The sequence below is a fragment of the Leptodactylus fuscus genome, chromosome 8 (assembly GCF_031893055.1).
Source record: "Leptodactylus fuscus isolate aLepFus1 chromosome 8, aLepFus1.hap2, whole genome shotgun sequence".
Lineage (NCBI taxonomy): Eukaryota > Metazoa > Chordata > Amphibia > Anura > Leptodactylidae > Leptodactylus > Leptodactylus fuscus.
In genome coordinates, this window is record NC_134272.1 from 3,689,983 (window position 1) to 3,705,535 (window position 15,553).

At 44.2% G+C, this 15,553-nt stretch overlaps 1 protein-coding gene across 2 annotated transcripts in view; it reads left to right on the forward strand.

Moving 5' to 3' along the window:
• Positions 1-1,932: 1,932 nt before the first annotated feature.
• Positions 1,933-15,553, forward strand: part of TRRAP (transformation/transcription domain associated protein) — an 85,015-nt gene continuing 71,394 nt past the window's right edge. For both annotated transcript variants that reach the window (XM_075284746.1, XM_075284747.1), the window contains exons 1-12: positions 1,933-2,011; positions 10,098-10,255; positions 10,673-10,722; positions 10,807-10,917; positions 12,128-12,232; positions 12,321-12,404; positions 12,823-12,879; positions 13,658-13,783; positions 14,226-14,303; positions 14,787-14,875; positions 15,133-15,229; positions 15,319-15,457. In XM_075284746.1, the coding sequence (XP_075140847.1) occupies positions 10,156-10,255; positions 10,673-10,722; positions 10,807-10,917; positions 12,128-12,232; positions 12,321-12,404; positions 12,823-12,879; positions 13,658-13,783; positions 14,226-14,303; positions 14,787-14,875; positions 15,133-15,229; positions 15,319-15,457 (1,036 nt within the window). In that variant the 5' untranslated portion in view covers positions 1,933-2,011; positions 10,098-10,155. The remainder of the gene's footprint in view (positions 2,012-10,097; positions 10,256-10,672; positions 10,723-10,806; positions 10,918-12,127; positions 12,233-12,320; positions 12,405-12,822; positions 12,880-13,657; positions 13,784-14,225; positions 14,304-14,786; positions 14,876-15,132; positions 15,230-15,318; positions 15,458-15,553) is intronic.

Genomic DNA, 15,553 nt, shown 5'->3' on the forward strand with positions numbered 1-15,553 from the left:
TCACTGTGTGTATTATCCTGTACTGTGACATCACTGTGTGTATTATCCTGTACTGTGACATCACTGTGTGTATTATCCTGTACTGTGGGGGACTATGGCTGGCCAAATTCAAAGCCTAAGTGCTAGCATTGAAGAACTCACACCAGACAAGTGTTGGTACAAGCTCCTCTCTTAGCGGTGGGGGACTATGGCTGGCCAGGGCGCGACCTCCCAGATAGCAGTGACCTCCTGCAAAGCCCCTTCCTGTGCAGGGTCCTCCCATGTGTGTATTACAGTATATACATATGTGCATACTCTTGACCCCCTGCCACCAGGTGTGTGAGGGGGATTAATTGAATGTTATCTGTTCATACTTAGCTGTTTTTCCCACCATTGTTTGGAGATTCCTGGGGTTTGCATCCTCTTGAATTGTCTATTCATTATCCATTGTATTGGCTCTATTGAAATGCTTAGCCACTTTGGCACCAGACACTCCGGTGTCCATTGTCTTCAGCCAAAAGGATTGGGCTCAGCCCAGCAGGAGTGCGACTACTGTCTGCCCAGACCACAATGGGTTATAAGATCCCGGCATGGACATTGGATTTTGTGAACCCGCCCTTAGTCTTAAAGGGATCCGATCATTAAAAGTCAATTTTTTCTGCCTACCACGTAGGAATAGCCTTAAGAAAGTCTATTCTTCTCCTACCTTTAGATGTCTTCTCCGCGCCGCCGTTCGGTATATAATCTGGTTTTCGTCGGTATGCAAATGAGTTCTCTCGTAGCACTGGGGGCGGGGCGCAGCGCTCAAACAGCACTGGGGGCGGGCCCAATGCTGCCAGAGAACTCTCCAGCGCCGCCTCCATCTTCTTCAGGAATGGGTTTTCTTCACGTCTTCTTCCGGCAGCGGCTTCAAACTTCTAGGCCTCGGGCAAAGCCAACTGTGCATGCCCACAAGCCACAAGAAAATGGCCGCTTACAATACTGTGTAAGCGGCCATTTTCTTGTGGCCGGCGGGCATGCACAGCCGCCTCTGCCTGAGGCCTAGAAGTTTTACCGCCTGCGCTGGAAGAAGACCCGTTACTGAAGAAGATGGAGGCGACGCTGGAGAGTTCTCTGGCAGTATTGGGCCCGCCCCCAGTGCTGTTTGAGCGCTGCGCCCCACCCCCAGTGCTGCGAGAGAACTCATGTGCATACCAACGAAAACCGGATTATATCCCGAATGGGGGCGTGGAGAAGACATCTAAAGGTAGGAGAAGAAGAGGTTTTAATACCAACCCCCATAAGCCGCCCCCTGTCCAGTTTCCCCGCGGTGAGGACAGAACCAGGCAGACTGACACAAGGCGCACAGGGCTGCAAGTGTGAACACCCCCTTAATTGTATTGTATTTATAAGCCGATTTTTTTTCCAGTGATTTTTATGATTATTATTACTGAAATCCTTCATTCTGGCTATAAAGGTGTATTCAGACCTGCATCTGAAAAGACAGGCTGTGATTGTGCGTTATGGAAATGGTTTTTATGTGAAACGCTTTAGCACGCTCATCCAATTAACGCATCTACCTTTAGAATTACCCAGTCTGAACACAGCCTAAACAGGCAGCGCACCCCGCAACCAAACCTTGTCAGCGATTCCAAACCTAAAGCTCCGCGAGAACGAATGAGATTGAAGAACGTACATATGACGCTGAAGTCGCAGACCAATGACGTCAGAAGACCTTCTAAATCGATGGTCTTGTACTAGATATTCCTCCGCTCCGTAATATAGTTCCTTTCATTCTAGAATGTTCTGCTGTAGCGGCCCCTTTTGCGGATAACGGGGGTGGCGATGATATGAATGCACAGTCTGAATTATTCTGTAATTAGAAGCGGTTGTATTGGAAGGTTTTGGTGGCGATGTGTTAGTAGGCCGCAGCACTGGCGCAAGGGCTGCTGGGATGGGATGCAATCCTTGCGCGGGAGACGGCGGATGTAGCGAGTGACTGTGGCTGGTGCTGGGAGAATGCTGGGCAGATAGCGAGGAGGCGATCGCCAGGGTAAGATGTGATGTCGGGGGGTGTGTGGGCTCATCCTCATACTGTGTGTGATATGTCCTGAGGGGGGAGGCCCGGGATGGCCCCTCCAGTCATTACAAGCGGTGCGGGCACAATCCTCCCCGATCTGCTGGCCGAGCTATGGCTGCCTGTACTGGGTGGCACTGCTCAGACTGGAGATGGTCAGGGCATGCTGAGCCTTGTAGTCCCACAGCTGCTTGTTGTAGATCTCTGCTCTAGACCATTTGTCTGGCTTGGTCCTCTCATCACATTGTATTGTTATTATGTGGCTGCAGCAGATGTGACAGATGTTATATGGTGTGTATGGAAGAACTGATGCTTTTATCTGTGATGTCTGTGTAAGCCGATGGTCAGATCATTACTGTATGGAGATGGATGTTACTATGTGGTAGAAAAACATGTTAAAGGGGATGTCAGGTCCAATAATAGCGTCATGTTGGGGCCTTTAATGGGAGCAAGAAGCAGGTTCTGTGATCACAAACTACAGAAGTCTCACAGAGACAAATCCTCATTCTATACATTGTATACAAATCCTATTCTATACAGTCCTCAGGATGGGCCCAATATGTCAGATCTGACTACAGATATCTGTGACACTGGCGGGGGCTGCACGTGTCCGTCACTTTAGAGGTAAATCTGTCCCATTCCTGATGCACTTGTGGGTTTCTCTGTATAATCATAAAACAGGATTATTTCTGCAAAGCTTCATTGATTTGTGGCCACAAGGGTTTGTTCTGCCAGGACCTGCTGGGATTTGTAGTTTCATAATAGTTGGATTATTGCACGACAGAGATGTCACCTAACCGTACAGGGCAGATATTTACATGACAGTGGTTCATACATTTCATCCAATAAAATACTGAGCACATCGAGTTGATTTTCTTCTTGTCTGCAGCAGTTTATAGTCCAGGTTTTAATCTCAGTCTTCATCTGTTGTGAGGATTTTTGGTTTGCCCCTGTCGTCATTCTCATACAGTCAGGTCAATGAATCCTAATACACAGTTTCTTGTATTCCATGCAATGCTGGTCTTGCCTGCACCTTGTTTGGTTCCATTGGATGGCGATTAGGCAGTCACTGAACTGTGTTCATTTGTGACAGATTTGTTGACATTTCCTCTATTGTCCCATTTGGACCGGGCTTGCAAGTCTGTGTGACTGCTATAGAGACAACTACGCCGAGATACAATGAAATGTCTTTGGAATAGTTGTCCAGTAGAGCGCTGGTCTTATCAGAGAAGGTGCGCACTGGACATAGTATATGGTGGGACCTGTCATAGGAAATCTGTTCTCCTCTTTTGCAGAGGTTTCACTCTATACAATGCAGCACATTAACCCAAAAGGTCTGTAAGTAATATAAAGTTGATTGAGTGCAATACCTGTACCTGCTGTGTGTAAGGCGGCCAGAAGCATTGGATTTTTATAGTACAAAATAGCTGATGACAAACAGCCACGTAGGTGCCACAAATGTTCACCTTTAGTCTGCTGAGATCGGCCATGCAGGATGATTTTGTCTGACTATATCAGTTGTTTGAACAATGCCAAAAAGGCAGGAGTACCCAAAATGATATAAAAATAGAATTCTTTTAATTGAGAATCCTATACAGTAATATTACACACAACACCCTAGACATGGGAAACAATACAATGTATAGACACGTGCGAGGAAACCAGAAGTCAGAAGGAGATAATGCAGCAGAGAGGCAAAATCATAAGTAATATATCGTATATATAGTAGAACTAATGCTGGGACAGAACCGAAAGATCTAAAGTGTATAATAGTGAGCAGAAAATTATCTCAAGATCTGTCACTAATGCAGGGAACTAAATCGCAGACAAGTGAGTGAAAGCAGAACAAACGAAATGTCCCTATGCAAATCCTAAGTGTTACTGAGCAGGTTCCTTACCAGGTGTATACGCACCTTCTAGTCATCCATGATTCCTGCAGTCCCGGCCTCCCCATAGGATCGCTGTCTTGTGCTAGAATCACATTGCACTATGGGACAGTAGTAGATGACCATGATGCTCGGATTCTGGGTCCCCGCTGAGGGTTCAGTCTGGAGAACATGGCCGACAGAGCAGACGGACTGAATAATTCATTCAGGTTGCCGTATACTGCCGCTCGTGTTATGGTTATATTGTGCAAAGCTGAAATGCTTCGTCATTTTACGGTATTTCCAGGTTGCATTCTGGGTATTGATGATATGTAGTAATGGATTGGTCTCGTTTGTATTCCAAGGATGTTGGACATTGATAATACCGCCTACAGGGATCCTTGACATGTTAGACGTAAGGGTCCGGTTGCAGCCCCTTCATTTCTTGTCTGTAATCCTTGGAGTTGAATGAGGTCTGTAAACTGTTTATAGCCCATACACAACTGTCTGGTGGGACATCATGGCTGCGGACAGTGCTGTGGAATATGTTGGCGCGATATAAATAAAATGTAGTATCATTATTATTATTACTATTATCATGGCGCTCGGCATACTATGGCTTAGTGAATAGTGAGGTCATCCAGGGAGAGACTTGTTCTGGTTCTGAGCCTTTAGAAATGCCATTGAGCTTTTACATAGATTTGTACATAAAGAATTAATGGGGTGTTCCGGCCCCAAAGATTTCATGCTGTTGATCAGTCCGCAGTGATATAATGCGGGTCCCGGGAATCGCCCCTATGTAATGGATGGGGCTGCTGCTCAAATTGGAGCAATTCTGCTCGCACTCTCCATCCATTAGCAGCTTCTGGCACCAGGAGGCTCCTGCAGCAGCTGATCTGTGTGGGGGTCTGGGGGTTGAACCCTGGCAGGTTACATACTGATGACCTAACCTGTCACGTGGCAAAACCGGAATCTTCTGCTGCAAAATAATTGATTATTCTGCTCAGCCCCTGGAGCTCTGGACAGCCAGATTTCAGATCAAATAGAGAACGACGCATTCATGAGTGCAAATTCATGACGCTGCTTCAGACACTAGAGTGTGGATTGAATGTGTCACAGAGTTTCATGTCTCTTTACAGAAACGTGTGAACTGATAAGGACCTGTAAGTGTTTACATTGTCTCTACCAATTACTAACAACCCCCCCCCCCTTCCTCCTGGAATTCTAACACCTTATTTGCCTTCTCTGTATATATATATATATATATATATATATATATATATATATATATATTATACATCCTTCAGAAATGTTTTAAATTTACTTTGATAAAGGACCCTAGAGGTTCCGAAACGTCAGTAATTTGTCATCATTATGAGTTAGCCATTAAAAAGGGATCAACTACTGAAGACGATCAAGTTTTTTTTGCTTTTTTTTATAAGACAGCCATACACACTCAGCGCAGATGTTACAGCTGATGGCTATTGCTCTTCTCCCTATATTCGCCTATGGCTGAGTGTGTATCTGTGCTGAATGCAGAGAGGGCAGTGAGTGGGATGGGGCGATTATCACCTAAATCTGGATGAATTCTCTGCTACGTTACCTATTATTTATATGTCCCGCCTTGTCACTGAATTCTGGTTATTCACCTATCAGCGCTCCCAATCCATTGATTCAGCTGATTTTTGGTTGTCACTTTACTTTCCCAGGCTTAGCAGTCAGTGACTTATAATGACACAAATTATTAGGGTTTTCCTATCCCCCCCCCCATACTGATCGGTCATCAGTATATGATCTATTGGGGTCTGACACCTTGACTGTGCACAGATCAGCTGTTACCTGAGCCTCTGGGTGTCAGAAGGTGCCAATGGATTGATTGCCTGCCCGACGCTCCTGTCCATGTAATGGGATCATTGCTGCAGTTCCCCCAGATCCAGCGCTATACAGTGGACGGGGCTGCTGCAGCGCTCCTATTACTTTTATTACAAGACCGTAGAGAAACGTCCTAATGTGGGGCAGATCCCCCAAACCTGCAGAGTCATCATCATAGATGAGTGTGGATGAGATTTGCAGCCATGATCGGTAGACAAAGCCCCCGACTCCGATTCCCCTATTTTTCCACAGCCTGCCCCTATAAATGACTGATCCTGCCGTCAGATAGAAGCCGTGAAGCTCCTCTAATTCCGGCTTTGTCCGCGTCGTCTTTCAGAATCTCCATCAGGAACCTGTTGCCGCGTCCGTGTGAAATCTGCAGATGAAAAAAATCCCACACGCACAACTTTTTTTGCCTGTGATTTCAGTTTAAGAACCGCGGACCCCCGACCGGCCCAATTATAGCGGCGTTCATTGGACTCTATATGTGTCCATCATTTTTAGTGGTCTGCTTATCCGTTGTTATAGTCCTCTTGTGGATCAGAACAACGGACGTCCCAAACGTAGTGTAAACCTTGAAAAAAAGCCCTGGTACTGCTTGTATACATATATATCTCTAGCCAATTACATGTGGCGGCGTATATACATATATATCTCTAGCCTATTACATGTGGCGGCTTATATACATATATATATCTAGTCTATTACATGTGGCGGCGTATATACATATATATATCTAGTCTATTACATGTGGCGGCGTATATACATATATATCTCTAGCCTATTACATGTGGCGGCGTATATACATATATATCTCTAGCCTATTACATGTGGCGGCGTATATACATATATATCTCTAGCTTATTACATGTGGCGGCTTATATACATATATATCTCTAGCCTATTACATGTGGCGGCTTATATACATATATATCTCTAGCCTATTACATGTGGCGGCTTATATACATATATATCTCTAGCCTATTACATGTGGCGGCGTATATACATATATATCTCTAGTCTATTACATGTGGCGGCTTATATACATATATATCTCTAGCCTATTACATGTGGCGGCTTATATACATATATATCTCTAGCCTATTACATGTGGCGGCGTATATACATATATATCTCTAGCCTATTACATGTGGCGGCTTATATACATATATATCTCTAGCCTATTACATGTGGCGGCGTATATACATATATATCTCTAGCCTATTACATGTGGCGGCTTATATACATATATATCTCTAGCCTATTACATGTGGCGGCGTATATACATATATATCTCTAGCCTATTACATGTGGCGGCGTATATACATATATATCTCTAGCCTATTACATGTGGCGGCGTATATACATATCTATCTCTAGCCTATTACATGTGGCGGCGTATATACATATATATCTCTAGCCTATTACATGTGGCGGCGTATATACATATATATCTCTAGCCTATTACATGTGGCGGCGTATATACATATCTATCTCTAGCCTATTACATGTGGCGGCGTATATACATATATATCTCTAGCCTATTACATGTGGTGGCGTATATACATATATATCTCTAGCCTATTACATGTGGCGGCGTATATACATGTATATCTCTAGCCTATTACATGTGGTGGCGTATATACATATATATCTCTAGCCTATTACATGTGGTGGCGTATATACATGTATATCTCTAGCCTATTACATGTGGCGGCGTATATACATGTATATCTCTAGCCTATTACATGTGGTGGCGTATATACATATATATCTCTAGCCTATTACATGTGGCGGCGTATATACATATATATCTCTAGCCTATTACATGTGGCGGCGTATATACATATATATCTCTAGCCTATTACATGTGGCGGCGTATATACATATATATCTCTAGCCTATTACATGTGGCGGCGTATATACATATATATCTCTAGCCTATTACATGTGGCGGCTTATATACATATATATCTCTAGCCTATTACATGTGGCGGCGTATATACATATATATCTCTAGTCTATTACATGTGGCGGCTTATATACATATATATCTCTAGCCTATTACATGTGGCGGCTTATATACATATATATCTCTAGCCTATTACATGTGGCGGCTTATATACATATATATCTCTAGCCTATTACATGTGGCGGCGTATATACATATATATCTCTAGCCTATTACATGTGGCGGCTTATATACATATCTATCTCTAGCCTATTACATGTGGCGGCGTATATACATATATATCTCTAGCCTATTACATGTGGCGGCGTATATACATATCTATCTCTAGCCTATTACATGTGGCGGCGTATATACATATATATCTCTAGCCTATTACATGTGGCGGCGTATATACATATATATCTCTAGCCTATTACATGTGGCGGCGTATATACATATCTATCTCTAGCCTATTACATGTGGCGGCGTATATACATATATATCTCTAGCCTATTACATTTGGCGGCGTATATACATGTATATCTCTAGCCTATTACATGTGGCGGCGTATATACATGTATATCTCTAGCCTATTACATGTGGTGGCGTATATACATATATATCTCTAGCCTATTACATGTGGTGGCGTATATACATATATATCTCTAGCCTATTACATGTGGCGGCGTATATACATGTATATCTCTAGCCTATTACATGTGGCGGCGTATATACATATATATCTCTAGCCTATTACATGTGGCGGCGTATATACATATATATCTCTAGCCTATTACATGTGGCGGCGTATATACATATATATCTCTAGCCTATTACACGTGGCGGCGTATATACATATATATCTCTAGCCTATTACACGTGGCGGCGTATATACATATATATCTCTAGCCTATTACACGTGGCGGCGTATATACATGTATATCTCTAGCCTATTACACGTGGCGGCGTATATACATGTATATCTCTAGCCTATTACACGTGGCGGCGTATATACATGTATATCTCTAGCCTATTACACGTGGCGGCGTATATACATGTATATCTCTAGCCTATTACACGTGGCGGCTTATATACATATATATCTCTAGCCTATTACACGTGGCGGCGTATATACATATATATCTCTAGCCTATTACACGTGGCGGCGTATATACATGTATATCTCTAGTCTATTACATGTGGTGGCGGTTTTTTATTTCTGTACCAGGCCCATTTGCAGTCATTGGCTGATCCTGAGCGTTGCTGACCGTCGCACTTCTTAGACCGTAACCCATTAATGATTTTCTCGTTGGTCGTTCTCGCGATCATGGTAACCGTAGGATCACTAAACCAGTCCACTGGTGCAGGCTAAAGCCTGGTCATGTGACCTCTAACAGCCAATTACATTCCAGCTCTCATTCTTCTTGGGCAGGTTAGAAGATGAAAGCTTTGCTCTGATTGGTTGCTATGGGTGACTGCTGTGGCCTAGCTCTGACTATAAGGCCCAAACCGCGCTCTCTATTCGTATAGCATCGCTTGTAGACGCGTCCTTGTGCAGTTTGCGCCCTATATTAGACGTCGTCTTATTTTCATAGATGTTTTTTTTCTTTTTAGAACAATTGAAGAAAAAAATTCTAGGTCTGAGACCTGTTGCTGATTTATATTATCATGTGATATTTATCAATAACTTTGCGCCACTTTGTTGGCGTAAAAAGTGAATTTTAAGTAAATTCCATATACGTAGTCGGGCGATGTTACTTCATCACAGCCGCGGTGAACTCAGCTGTAGTAACGCCGCCCGACCACTGTACAGCGTGTGGCGCCATCTCTATACACTGTATACTATGGGGACGGCTGATCCTTGTGGATTTTGGCTTCCGTCCCCGCCATGATCAGACATTTATGGCCTAGTCTATGGATAAATCCTGGCTTTTCTACAACGTCAGGCCTCAGTCTATGGGTTCTGATAACATGGCTGCCGCCCCTGTCCATAGGATGTCTGTGGTATTACAGCTCAACTTTGGTGGAACTTGAAATAAACTATTGAATGGTATATAAAGAGAAACCGCTCGCCCCTTCCCAAAAATATCAGTAATCTGCCTTATATACCCCCAAATGGTGCCTTTACAGAGGACCTCTATCCCTGGCCATGTCATGTACCAGTACTAAGCGGTCTGTGCTGAATTCGGCACCCACCGTTTTGTATCTTACTCCATTGCAGAGATATTGGTACCTGTCCATGTCAGGGGGTTCGGCCTTACAGCTCCACGTCATCACTGGGCGTTGGGGAGGGTCGCCATGACATGAAATGACTTGAAACCGCTGTATTAGATACTTACTGACCTCTCGTTGCCTCTTTGTCCTCCCTCCGTAGGTCGGATGACTCCAGTCTTCTTCTCACCGTATTACTAAAGAGAAGATAAAGAACAAAAATGGCGTTTGTACCTCCATCGGGGCCCACCGTGGTGGACCAGACTACGCTGATGAAGAAATACCTGCAGTTTGTGGCTGCTCTTACAGATGTCAATACACGTAGGTGTCCCTGGTGACGATACCTTGTGATGGGACTGTTTAGGGGATGGGCCCCTTATGTGGTCCATCCAGGTGGTTTATGGCATTGGTGATGCTCGGCGATGATGCGCTTTTGGGTCGCAACTCCTGCAGTCAGGGCAATGTTGTCCGAAAATGTCAGAAAACATATTTATGAAGACTGGCGTCACTCCTGCCAGTCTTCATGGCCTAGAACTGCCGGAGGGTGCGCCTCATATATGGCGGGGGTGAAATGTACAACAGATTTCTGGATTTGGCAAGGCTATTTGCAAAGAGGTGAAGGTGGAAAATCCCAAGTGTTTCAGCCTTCGCCTCCAGGCGGCGCTATTTGTGCAGGGGTATTGCAGTATTACAGGCCACTTAGAATTAATTGTTTTTTTTTTCCCCCAAATATTTCAGCTGATGAAACAAAGTTAAAGATGATGCAGGAAGTCAGCGAGAACTTCGAGGTAGGCATTGCCGACGGCGCTGATATCTGTAGGTTATAAATGCGATTATCTGCAGGGCTGACGTCTCTATTGTTCTACTTTTAGAATGTCACCACTTCCGCCCAATATTCCACCTTCCTGGAGCATATCATCCCAAGATTTCTGACTTTCCTTCAAGATGGAGAAGTTCAATTCCTTCAGGAGAAACCAGCCCAGGTATTTGTATTACTGGGGCCATTGTTGCTAGACGGGCGTCACTGCTCGCCCATGGGCATAGGATTGCAAAGTGATGAGAGGATCAGTCTTGAGCCCATAGGATGTGATGTACATTGTGTGTTTGTGTCATCGCATCGGGCGCTGAGAGGAAAACTGATAAGATCTGATGATGACAAATGATGAAATTATCAGACTTGAGCCCCGGAGATGTGATAGAGTGATTGTATGTATGTGCGTGTGTATATGTGTATATATAGAGTGAGTGATTGTGTGTATGTGCGTGTGTGTGTATGTGTATAGTGATTGTGTGTGTGCATGTATAAGTGTGTATATGTTTCTGTATATAGTGATTGTGTTTGTGCGTGTATATGTGAATGTACGTCACATCGGGCACTGAGAGTAATACTGATAAGATCTGATTGCAGTTGCTGTTGGATGTTTTGTAAAATTAGAACGTCTCGGCTGCCGTTTTCTGCTCCTAGCGGTCGGGGGTGTAAGTGGCGCATGCGTAACTCTAAGCAGGTACAATACAGTGTTGTGCAAAAGTTTCAGGTAGTTGTGGATAAAAAGCTTTTAGTAGGAATGCTTTCAGAGCTAGAAGGGTTAATGGTTTGTTTTTGTCATTTAACAAAATTAAGTAAATGAAGAAAAAAGAAATGTAAATCCCATCAATATTTGGTGTGACCTTTGCCCCCCATCAGTTCTTCTCGTTACTTGCAAACAGTTTTTGGCAGATCTGGGCAGGAACGTTGTTCCCGCCGCCATCTTGGAGAACTAAGCCTAGATTTTCTGTGGATGTTGCCGGCTCCAGTCCGTCTGTCTCTTCATGTCATCCCAGACAGACTGGATGGTGATGAGATCAGGGCGATATCTGTGGGGGCCGGATCATCTCCTCCAGGACCCCTCCTCCAAAGGGTGAAGGTCACACCAAATATTGATGGCATTTACATTTCTCTTTTCTTCTTTCTTGTCTTCATATATAATCTATTAACCCTTCTAATTCTGAAAGCTCTCTTACTTTGCAGAAGTTCTGCAACTCCTGACTAAAACTTTTGCACATCGTTTTGTCGTATATTGCTGACATTACTAAGCGCTGGTCTGAATTATATCTATGTCGCTGCCGCTCCTGGATAGATTCAGGTAATACTAAAGACCGTTTTCTGATTTTGATATTTTGGAATAATTTCTAATTTTCTTTCTAATTTTACAGCAATTGCGGAAACTAGTTCTGGAAATCATCCATCGGATCCCCACCAATGAACACCTGCGGCCCCACACCAAAAACATCCTTTCTGTCATGTTCCGCTTCCTGGAGGTAGAGTGCCGCGCCGCGCTTCACATGAGATCTGTCGCCAGCCTCTGTGATATTAAGTATTATCTTATCTTATCTTGTTCTCTTACAGACGGAGAACGAGGAGAATGTCCTGATCTGCTTAAGAATCATCATTGAGCTCCACAAGCAGTTCCGACCGCCGATCACTCAGGAGGTTCGTCCATCGGGGGGGGGTCTTCATTGCTTTCGGCTTCTCCAGGCTTGTTGTAGATTGAACTTTCCCAATACTGGAGACCTACAAAGGCAACTGACTTTATGGGGGAAATAATAATCTTCAATCCTTCTATGGCAGTTTTATAATATTATGGGGCAGATGGCCCTAACTTGTGCTGAACGTGCACCACAACCCCTGTTATGTGCCCCACTGTCCGAATCTGGGCAGGAAGGGGTGTGGTGAAGGCGACTCTGCCCGCCATATTTATTATAACTCGCCATAGATCTCCATTAGGCTTTCGGGGTTTGCCCCTGATTCGTACAGAGGCCGGAGCCCATCTGGGCTCGTATTAAATCTTCCCCGTTATGGCCGCCATCATGTATAAATGGCTGATTTATTTTGTTGTCTTTTGCTGCAGATTCATCATTTTCTTGACTTTGTGAGACAGATTTATAAAGAGCTTCCTAAAGTTGTGGTAAGTTGGGGTTTTTTATATATAAATTCTCAGCTTCGGAGCCTCCATTGCACATTCTGTTGTTGCTAGCGGGTGTCACTGCTCACCCATGGGCGGTAAATAATCTGGGAGCGAACAAAGCAAAGTGGGATAGTTTATACGTAGTTCTATAGGATTGCAAGATGATGAGAGTATCCGTCTTGAGCCCATAGGATGTGATATACATTGTGTGTTTGTGTCATCGCATCGGGCGCTGAGAGGAAAACTGATAAGATCTGATGACAACAATGATGAAATTCTCAGACTTGAGCCCCCGAGATGTGATACCTGTGTGTGTATAGAGTGATTGTGTGCGTGTATATGTGTGTATACTGTGTGTATAGTGATTGTGTGTATTTGTATGTATGTGAATGTACATCACATCGGGCAATGAGAGGAAAACTGATAAGATCTGATTGCTGCATGACCATGTGCCCAATAGACATGAGGTCGCTGCCCGGGGAAGGGGAGGTGACCCATCGTCCCAGAAGACTGCCCCATTGTCATGTGTTGTATCCGGCACTTGACTTCATTGACCTGCTTTTTTACTGCAATAAGTACCTGCACCCCGGCGTGCCTGTGTGTAGAGCGTGCGGGAAGTAACCCAAACCTTCCTGGCCTGCTCCATTACCTGTTATTGGGCAGATTTGGGTCCTGATCTTCTTCCATAAGACATAAGGCCTGTAACTCTAGCTATATTGTCATTTATTCAGTCCTGATCTTCTTCCATTATCTCATTTACATCCCGTTTTCTTTTTAGAATCGCTACTTTGAAAATCCTCCGGTCATCCCAGAAAACACAGTCCCTGCTCCGGAGCTGGTCGGCATGATTTCCACCATCGTGGTCAAAGTCAATCCAGAGAGAGACGACAGTGAGACTAGGACAGTAAGTAGGACAGTCCTCCATGTTCCCTCCTTCAGGATATGCCGTCATCGACAAGAGAATGTCCAGCGGGGAATAAATAGTGTGAACGTTGGTCTGTTCCGGCTGCTTTGTAGATCAGCGGGACAATAAAGATGCTTGAAGATCGGGGAAGGTCCATCACCCTTGAGCCCTGCAGATCAGCAGCTCTTATTCATTAGTCACATGACCTGTTTATGGGAAGGGAATGGGAGTGAGCTGTGATACCAAGCACAACCACTATACAAAGGTGGCGCTGTGCTTAGTAAGTAGGGAAGGAGCCTCAACACTCAGCTGAACACTGCAACGTCTTACTCCAAGGATACGTCATCAGTCCTAGAATACCCCTTTAATACTGGCTGTGCTGTCGTGTATACAGGTCACTCCGCAGTCGTGTATCTCATGGCTGTATGTTTTCTTCTTGCAGCATACCATCATCCCAAAGGGTTCCCTCTCCCTAAAGGTGCTGGCCGAGCTGCCAATAATAGTTGTTCTCATGTACCAGGTAAGTTTCTCCAAGGACTAGGGCACTTTTATTTTGTGGATGTTTTAATGGTGTAAACAGATCTAGAGAGATCACTGGTATATAGACGTACTGTTTATAGTATATAGATCACAGGTATATAGATCACTGGTATATAGTGGTATATAGATCACTGGTATATAGACGTACTGTATATAGTATATAGATCACCGGTATGTAGATCACTGGTATATAGTGGTATATAGATCACTGGTATATAGATGTACTGTATATATTATATAGATCACAGGTATATAGATCACTGGTATATAGTGGTATGTAGTATATAGATCACTGGTATATAGACGTACTGTATATAGTATATAGATCACAGGTATGTAGATCATTGGTATATAGTGGTATATAGATCACTGGTATATAGAGGTGCCTGTATGATTTCTGGGGTTCAGTTTATTTGCTGCCACTATTTGCCCTGCATTGAAACCTGCTTTGATTTTTCTCCAGCTCTACAAATTGAACATTCACAACATGGTGTCCGAATTTGTCCCGTTGATCATGAACACAATTGTTACTCAGGTGTCTGTCAATGCCAGGTACATGGGGCTGTTTTTAGGGCAATCTTCCGGATAGGCCATTAATATCACATTGGGCTCCAACTCCTGGCACCAATATCGTCTGACTCCGGGGCGTCCCTGCCATTGGTGTCAGGCTTGGTGCTATAGTGGTTAGTGCCTGACATCTCCAAAGGATGAGCCAGATACTCTTCCCTTTATATTCTGGCATGGCCGAGGTTTGCAGTATAGATTTCCAATGATGCCGCAGATGTAATTGTGAGCCTTGTCTGTTTCAGGCAGCACAAGTTGTACAACAAAGAACTTTATGCCGACTTCATCGCAGCCCAGATCAAGACCTTGTCCTTCTTGGCTTATATCATTCGCATCTATCAGGTCGGTTGCATGGCCACAAGACCTTTGTTACTGTCTATGTTCCCGATATGTCCTTTAAACTTTATATCGAACCTTCCTTTGTTCTATAGGACACGGTAGCAAAGCATTCCCAACAAATGGTGAAAGGAATGCTGCAGCTCCTAACCAACTGCCCGCCGGAGACCGCCCATCTACGCAAAGAACTGCTCATAGCCGCCAAGCATATTCTCAGCACCGACTTGAGAAGCCGTAAGTGCCTGATCCATTACTGCTCTCCTCAGTCCTGCCGGAGTCCTGCCAGCTCCAGTCCTTGTCACAGATAACAATATTTCTATTTTTTCCTTC